This window comes from Neopsephotus bourkii, unplaced genomic scaffold (assembly GCF_033783945.1).
Source record: "Neopsephotus bourkii isolate Nb327-2 ecotype Australia unplaced genomic scaffold, CSIRO-AGI_Nbou_v1 NB_1797, whole genome shotgun sequence".
Taxonomy (NCBI): Eukaryota; Metazoa; Chordata; class Aves; order Psittaciformes; family Psittacidae; genus Neopsephotus; species Neopsephotus bourkii.
Window position 1 is genome coordinate 1,248,730 of NW_026902270.1, and position 8,935 is coordinate 1,257,664.

General features: G+C 42.4%; 1 protein-coding gene across 1 annotated transcript; it reads right to left on the reverse strand.

Moving 5' to 3' along the window:
- Positions 1-2,321: 2,321 nt before the first annotated feature.
- Positions 2,322-8,679, reverse strand: CUNH3orf38 (chromosome unknown C3orf38 homolog). The gene is made up of 3 exons (XM_061342563.1): positions 8,472-8,679; positions 6,612-6,832; positions 2,322-3,382 (listed from the first exon to the last, which is right to left on the reverse strand). The coding sequence occupies exons 1-3, from the start codon at positions 8,602-8,604 to the stop codon at positions 2,807-2,809; spliced, it is 930 nt and encodes a 309-aa protein (XP_061198547.1). The 5' UTR covers positions 8,605-8,679; the 3' UTR covers positions 2,322-2,806.
- Positions 8,680-8,935: the final 256 nt, after the last annotated feature.

Below are 8,935 nucleotides of genomic sequence, written 5' to 3' on the forward strand. Positions count from 1 at the left end.
TCCTTTGGAGCATTATTGCAGCTACAACCTCGCAACTCTCACATGGCACAAACCAAACATGCTTCTACATACACAAAACGTCAAGGAGCAGAAGCACCGCTGCTTCTCTGCCTCCCCTGCAACCTGACTGTAAAGAGGTCAACGGGTGCTCACTGGTGGGGCAGCAGCTTTCAAAACCCAGTTCTGCCTCCTTGCAAGGTGGACAGCCTGAACAACCATTATAGAACCAGAATCCTTTTTTCCAAGTGGAAATAAAATGCATTTAGAAGAGATGAGTATGTTTGTGAAAGAGGGAATGCAGACCTGTGAGAAAAAGGGGAAGATGTATCATGGGATAAAGAGTTATATCAGATAACAACTGCAAAACCAGTTACTCAGCATCAGCTGGCTGTCAGCACCTAGCAAAGATTCAGGTGGTGAGAGCCTAAAGAGCAGATAGTGAACTGTTTCCTTCATTTTGCAGCAGCAGCCTGGGATAACTGCTGCTCATGAGCAGCCATCAACTGCCAATACAAGCTGCTCTTTGGTAACTACATTTAAAGTAACCCATAAGCACACATCAAAATTAGCTGCTGCGAAAATCAGTTACCATTCATTGGTACCATTACCATTACCTAATGAGCACAGACCATGTGCACAGATTCTTAACAGCCTGATCAGCTATGCAAGAGCAGCAACTGCACCAACAGGTCATCAGGACATCATACAGCTCCTACTCCACCCCGCAATGGAACAGGGACTTACACAGAGGTCTTAGAATGCTGTGACAATGCAATATTTTCTTGCATATTTTGTGTGGAAGAACTGAAGGAGTAAGGACAAGTCCATGAGGTACCAAGCCACGCGATTTACCACAATACCCCCTGTATTCATCATTTTGAAGTTATCAAGCGTAAGCATCTGGAATGTAAGGATTAATGAGGACCGCTATTTGATCACTTGCTTCATCTCACAGAAACTCAAGTTATCACCAAAAACCAACCCCAATTCTCATCTCTGTTCCTTAAGCTCTTGTGTGGCCAGCTGCCTTGGATAGCTGCTCAGCCTGAAGGGTTTCTGACAGTCAGCTAGGTTTCACTCAATCAGCCCCCATTCTCCCCTTGTTCAGTTATCACAAGCATTAATGTTGACACAAGGAAGCAAGACCTGTGCCTGCACGGAGGAAGGAGAGCATGGGCACCACATCAGCTTAAAGCAGTGATGAACACTATACCCTTAGTCATGTTCATATTTTAACACCCTGACTAAAGCAACAGCTATGCTGCCAAAGTACAGTTCTGCCAAAGTACTCAGTTGAATTACAGACTGTCATACTCAAGAAGTGTTGAAAAGGTACCCACTTATGCCTTCAGGCAGGGTTTTGTCCTCACCTGAAGAGGAAAGCAATTCTCAACATACGAGGAAACTGCTTCTTCCACATTTTAACTTTGGGTTGGTTTTTCTTTATTATACATCAGGAACTGAAGAAGCCACAACTCAGCTGTTGATTGTCAAAGAACATCCCAACAGGGTATTTGAACTTCGGCTTAGAAAAGAAGTAATTTTAGATATTCTTAAAGAGAACCCATGATTCAGACTGACCAAAACCATCAGTTTTGTAAATATCTGAATCTTCCTGTTTCACTTCACCCACCTGTACTTTTACTACCTCTCCTCTTTGATAAACATGGGAACAGTTCATTTGGGTTTGACAGGTTACAGGGAATGCTTCCATTCTCACAACCTGTATTGATGAAGCTATGAAACAGAACCCACAGACAATTCAAGCAAGCCGTGGAACAAGAAGTTTCATCTCGTTTTATCTCTAATCCCTTACAAATAAAAAAGTAAAAAATGAAAGTTCTACAATGGCAACAATTTCAGTTATTAACTAGTAATTGGATTATTGATATGGCCTGTCATTGTAACAGCCCAGTGTTAACAAACTGACCTCTAGTCAGTGTAATAAAGCTTCTCTGAGCAAATAAAATTCTTATTTTGAGAAAATATATAAAAAAATCACAGTTATTATATTAAAATCTCTGTTGGAAACATATACAAAATAATTATCAACACATTTTGTTCATACAGTGCTGCTCTAAATCATGAAATCAATTACTTCACCTAAGCAAATCAGTGCTAGAAATGGATGCAAGGACAACCCTCTCAAGTCTGTCTGCTCCGGGTCAGACAGAATAACAGAGTTGGTCTGTATTCATTACAAAGTTGGAGCCATAAGGTAAAATGAAAGGAAGCTATGAATGCACAGAAAAAAACCCACCAACTTTCCTTGCAGTACTTCTAGTTTTCTGTGACAGAACCACATTTAGAACATAAATGGCAGCAATCTCCATTCACATTATTTTATCAGTTCTCAAAAAAAAACCCTAAAGGGCACATGGATTCCTTGGGACTCAGATGTCCATTTAGACACCAAACAATTCCAATTTCAAAAAGCCAGACACAATGACTTCTTGTTACAATTCAGGTAAGAGTTTTAACTGGTGACCTGAAAAGAAGCAACCTAAAGCTTGTGAACCTCAAGTCATCCCGCTCATTACATACTGCTGCCAACCCATATTTAAATGTAACTATGTTTTGTAATCAAGGATAATCAAACTCTGTTCCTAACTACAGTACAAAATTTAAAGTAACACTCTGCAGTATCTGTTAGCTCGTGGAGAGGTGCCCAAAAGCATCACCTGTATACATACTTCAGACTGTATCTCTTGTTTGTCATCCAGCAATCTGGACTCAAAAAAGAGACAGCATCACATGGCTGTAACCACTCCTCCCTCGCCCAGTCACTCAGTTGAGGCAAAACTGCTCAGAATTTCTGAGGCTCAAACACAATCAGTTCTTTCCCATCATATAACTCTTGCAGTTGGTTTGACTCGTACTGTATGGAGGGTTTTTCAACTGGCATCCCAGGCTCCAGAGCATTCTGTCCAACTATTTTAAGACTCGTAACTTTTATTTTCCAGGTATTCTCCCTAATGGGACAGCTAATGAGTCCAAAAACTTGTTCAAAGATACCCAAACACGAGTTGCCTCTATGTACTGTGCCAGCCACTGCCACCACCACTAACCCGTGCGGAGACATGGCACATTTCAGTCCGTTGGCATGCAAATTCGGGTTGAACAGAAGATATTCTTCTTTAACCAAGGACAGCAGACGAAGGCTCACCATTTCTGCACCAACATATTCTTCCATGTTTTTTTCTAAAGTGTTATAGGAGAACTTCATTTTGGCATCATCCCAAAAATGCTGTGGTCCCCACGCTTCTTTAGATTTTACTCCCAAGGGATGTTGAGAATTCAGGAGTTCAAAGAACCACTGACAGAATTCTTCTCCTAGATTACGAATACCATCTTGCGGTGACTTTTGGCTGTCTTCATGACTCTGCAATCAAGCACAGGTTTGTTTCTTAGAACTATTTAGCTTTAACATGGGAGATTACTACTTACAACAGCAAGATCATGTAAATACTTATTTTTACATTAAGACTTCAAGTGTTCTGAGACAGAGAGCCTAAAGAAAAACAACAAAGCAAAACCTTACTTTTAAGATCATAACTATCTTGTCTAGACAATCAGGGTAGGTGCTTTGATTTATAGTTAGCATAGTCCTTCGCTTTGTCTTGGTCTACAATTCACAAAGGGGAAAATCCTGCTTCTACTGTAAAAAGGCAGAGGAAGGATTTTTGAACAACTTGTGTGACACCAGGATTCTCACACTGAGAGACAAAATTGCTGCTGAGTAGAAAGTGCCTGGGTTAGTAACTTTTCACTGGCTTTTATGTTTCCAAAGGAAGACGACAGAAAAAACAAGAAGGATACAGACCCAACCTGAAAGGCTCATCTCGTATTTAGGCATGTCTACTAAAACATGCTTATAAATAAGTCATTATGTCGTCATATTTTTCCTGTTCCATGTTGCCTTAAATATCTTCTTTTTGGTACCTTTTAATTTGGTAAATTCTATTGGTTTTGGCACCTTCATATAGCTGATAAATACCATAGTACTGACTGGGAAGTTCCCTTTTGAATATGCACATCCAAATAGCTGAAGCTGACCTAATACTTCTGATGTATAGGAGTATTTTACCTATGTCAGTGGAACACACTAACAAAATGCACGATTAATCCAGAAAGGACTGAAAGTCAACAAATTAATGTACTCTAGAATTTTTTCTCCATCAGATTATGTGCATGAATTTAACCTTGTTTGCCAGCAAGACTGCCAAAAATCATATAGAAGATGCTTGGTCACATTCACCAAGATGGGCCAGTGGAAAAATAAGCATGACTACTCAAAACATATCTTCCACTAGCTCCCCATAGGTCATGGACAAGCCACTTGTGCCCTTTTTTCCCTTGTTTTACACAAAATGACACACACACACTCCTAATAAATATCTAAGGTGCAGGGGGATAATAAATACTTCAGAATAATATTTAATAGTGGGTTGCTGAGACAGACAACAGAGTGGTGGGTTTAAGTTTTGAAGCCAAATTCACAGTAAAAGGAAATATCGGTGCGCAATCGATCATGCAGTTAAAACTCATCAGAAGAGGGTGACAAGCCACTTCAAGTGTTGTATCACTAGATATGCACTCCAATAAAGTACACAGTAATTTTTTGGACACTATTACAGGTCAAGCTGAAAAAAGAAAATCCCTAAAACTATTCCCTGCAGTTGAATTCTTGGTGTGTCTATAACTGTGTGTAAAAGAATAGCAAAAGTTAAGCACAAATAGTTAGGAAACAAAATGGCTTAGCAATTAAGATATTGAAGACAGGTTTTTAAGTTGATTATAAAAGCATCTGGTTTAGAGAACACTTCTTTCTAAAGGAAACATCCCTGCAAAAGGCAAAAATTGGATGCTCAAGTAACAGTCCTGTGAGCCTATGTAATGTGTACATATGTAGTTTGTTTATTCTCTGCTTTCTCCTACAATAGCTAAGGCTTTGTCTTAAGAAAAATAACCCACACTTTCCAATGTAAAGACACAGCACTTGAGGTGACACGGTTTGCTGAACAAGAACTAAATGTATAGTTACTTTGTCAGGTTTCTCAGTATTTGCAACTTGGCAGCAAGACTATTAGAAGTAAATCAAATTTTAAGTTTGCTAATATTGAAGTCTAGGAAGTACTGAAATAAATATGCTTAAAGTAAGAATGAAATAAGTATGGGAAGCTGGAGACTTTTATAAGGAAATGCTGTATTTGTTTCATAACAAACTGTAATTCATTTCCAATTCTGTTACACAGGTTCATGATACCTATTTCTTCAAAATGGTGAGGGCTACAAGAATTAAGAGAAAGAAAAGGCAAAGAAAGAGCTTTGTGATAAATAAACCAGCTGAATTTCTCATTCTCTGTGAATGTGTTCTAAGTATTTAGAATTTATTTTACTCACCTTCAATCATAAAACTATGCTACTACATAATGGCAACAGTAATACAGTAATACTTGGGAAGTGCTCTTGCAAGAACAGCATTTTATTTACAAAGCATGCAAACAAAAAGTTGTTTTGAAAACAATTCTCAGCTACATCGTAATTCTCGACAGGTAATCCCAGAGAGAAAGCTCATTGGAGGTGGTTATCAACAGCTACAGAGCTCTAACAGTCCAGCTGGTGGGGCTGTTGCCCATTAGGTCGCTAAAGTGTAACACTTGAAAGGTGCTTATTTAGAACTACATGGTGAAGATCCAAGCCAAATAAAACACTGGAAGTTAATTACACCATAAGGATTTGCTAAATATCATAATTTTGAACTTCCAAATAACTTATAGTTGCCAAAAAAAATAAGAGTTGCGCTGTATTAAGTGCCTCTAATATCAAGGGGAAAAAAAACACATGGACCTGGCACTGCTACAAACCACATTTCAAAGACATAAAAATTTGCTAAAATCGATTCTGCACTCTAACCACATGAGGTAAGAAGGAAAACAGCTTGCAGACAGTGCTACTTTGACTGCGCTGTCTCTAGGAGTAGGTCAAGGCCACCTACAAAAAGACAGTTTTTTCCCCATTCCTTCCACCCCGCAACATTTTAGTCCATAGTTTGTCAGATGGTTTTGCCCTGTGATCTATCATCAACAACAGCTCTTTGCTCTGCTCTGGGAAGTGCCCTACCAATGGTAATGCTAGAGCCTGGCTCAGTTGGAAGATGACTGGAAACCCTGGATCTATACAAAAAGTTTAAGATGATCAACCACGTTAAAACAATGGTAAGGGGCTATGCAGGCTTCTGTATCTTCAGCACTGTTTTCAGTTGTCCTTGAATCCACAGAATTATTTGTGAATACCCTATATTTTTGCTTATAGTACAACTTAAATATTAAAAGCATGGAGAAACCCCCACACATTAGAATTCAAAGGTACAAATATACTTTGCAAGACAAAGAAGACTCTGCAAGTGATGCCTTGGCACAGACACCATTAAAAAATGTAATTAAAACAAGAATACAACCCAAACCAAATAAACTAAGAGTAAAGAGATTTGGTACCTTCCTAAAGCCAGGTGAAGAGCCACATTTTGGACATACATTAGAGCACTTACAGTGGTTATGCTGCAAAAGCAATGCGAAGCATCCTCAGGTCCTTCAGAAAGCAGCACTCACCTCTGCTTGTGTTTTTCTCTCCCCTGATGCTGAGGCATGTGTTGCTAACTGCCCGCTCCAGTACTGCTTTACGCGGTCGATGAGGACGTGTTTCTCACAGGAAGGAGACACTGCAATTCTTTGTGTTGCCAGGTACTTAAAGATTATTTCTCGATAGACTTTTTTGCGTTTCAAGAGCTCTTCTACACTTTGGCTGTAAAGCACAATGGCCTGAATGGCTTCTGCAAGAAAAGAAATCTAAGTTAGCTGCGGCTTCTCTCGCAGTTAAAACACAACTGTGCCATTTCTTAAACCCCTGTCCACCTCCAAACCCAGCACAAGCCAAGCCTAAAGGAAATGCAGATTGAAAAAGTCTGTTTGCAAACTGAAATCTGACTTGATACTAGACACAGACAACACCCAAAGACTTGGGAACATGCTTGAAAAACGGTGCTGTTTTTAGTGAAGGCTTTGCTATTTTATAATCCCTACTGCCAGCATCGATGACTGCTTGGAATTGATTATGTATTATTGGAACTTGATGAAAAGCATGCAAACTTTTCTTCCAAATGAAATAATATTCTCCAAGCATTTTCAAGCTGTTTGGAAACTTCAAGTGCTTCTAGAAGGATAAAGGTTCTTACACACAATGCATTCCACCTGTAGCTCCCCAAGATACACCTAGCCTTAACTGCAAAATGAGTTAATTTAACACCATCGTTTAGGGCTGCTGTTTGTCACCATACAGCACTTCCACTCATCAAATGCTGAGCTTGGTTTCACCCTCCATTTGAAAAGCTCTAGGATATTTCAAAAGAGACCATCTGCCTGTCTTCTTGGAAGCAAGATTACACGGAGAAAGAAGAACCAGACAAATTTTTTTATGGGTCTTCTGGCTATGGAATATGTATCTTGATTTCTACATCAAATGGGCAGTACACATGATCCGGTCACTGAACACATTGTTATGTTTAAGATTAACCTTCAAATAAGCTTATGAAGAATAAACTTCCTTGGCAAGCTACCAAATGTTTCCTGCAAACAGAAAATGGACAGAAACGCAGGCAGAGTGGTAACCAAAGTAACCTTTGATTCCTTGTATGCTGAACAAGAGGTCTAGTGCCAGAAGGCTGTAGCTTTTCAACCACCACACAGTGATCTGGGAAAGTGAGGTTCCATTTAGGTTGCTGAAGGCTGATGGAAATGGAACTAAGCCTGGTTTATTTCAGAACTAAAAACGAGAGGTATAAAGCCTGTATGGCCAGTCTTGGAGGTCTGAGTTGTGCCACATGAAACACAGCCAAGGGTTCTGGAGGGGTCTATTTCAGGGCACCTCAGGTAACTTACAAAAGCTTTACAAAACAAATCTCACCATCTACGAAGTATGGGGGTATTGGTCATACCTGAAAGTGCTCCGTTCTACAGAGAAGTAACCTCAATATCAGGTTTGTGTTTGACCCTTTCAAACCCTGAAAGCAAACGCCATTAATGCCAACAGCAAGAAGGCAACGGGGGTTTTTGAACAGCAGCAGGGCACAGCTGGGGCACAGCAGTGCTCGAAGCTCACCCAAGGGGGCAGGGGAGAGGATGCCTAAGAGGCAAAACCAAGTGCTTGAAAGCTGAAAGCCCGCTACAAGCACCAGCAGCCGCCAGCTCCTCGGCCACAACAACCTCCCAGCAGCCGAATGTGCCCCGGCCGCTGCAGGCAAACGCTCCCAACAGCTACAACCCAACCAAACGCAGGTGCGCACGGGGACGGGACGGGACGGGGCGGTGGGAACACCCCCCGGCAGCTACAACACACCAGCCCCCGGCAGCAGAGGCGCTGCGGCGGCTGGTCCGGCAAGGCCGCGGCAGGAGGCAGCGCTGGGCCGCGCGCACCTTGCCGGTTCTCCGGGTGCACCAGGCGGTTGGTGACGGTGTCGGTCAGCGCCAGCAGCTCCTCGGTCTCCAGCAGCTCCAGGAGCTGGCGGCACCCGGCCTGCTCCCGCTCGCTCAGCCCCAGCGACGCCATCGCCAGGCCCGGCCCAGCGGAACCGGGAAGCGGCGCTGCCGCATCCCCACGTGAAGCCCTAGCAACGGCAGCTTCCTGTGCGCCCCCGGGACACAACGGCCGAGTGCGCCGGGTGGAAACAGCGGCCGGCGCTAAGGTTCCGCCCGGGAGCCGGCGCCGGCGAGTAGGGAGACCTCTACCGGGGTGCGTACCCCGGTCCCGGGCAGCCCATGGCTGTCAGCGGAGAGTAAGGACCAGGCAGGGAAGGCTCGGTAGCCCGCAGGTGGAGGAAAGCCACAGGGAAGGTCTGGAAGGCCAACAGTATCGTGGGGTGCATGGGGAGGAGTGCGGC

Coding starts and splice junctions, on each gene's coding strand:
- CUNH3orf38 (XM_061342563.1), bottom strand. CDS start 8,604: ATGGCGTCGCTGGGGCTGAGCGAGCGGGAGCAGGCCGGGTGCCGCCAG. Junction 6,833..8,471: donor GCACCCGGAGAACCGGCAAG/GTGCGCGCGGCC, acceptor CTTTTCTTGCAG/AAGCCATTCAGGCCATTGTG. Junction 3,383..6,611: donor AGAGAAAAACACAAGCAGAG/GTGAGTGCTGCT, acceptor GCTTGATTGCAG/AGTCATGAAGACAGCCAAAA.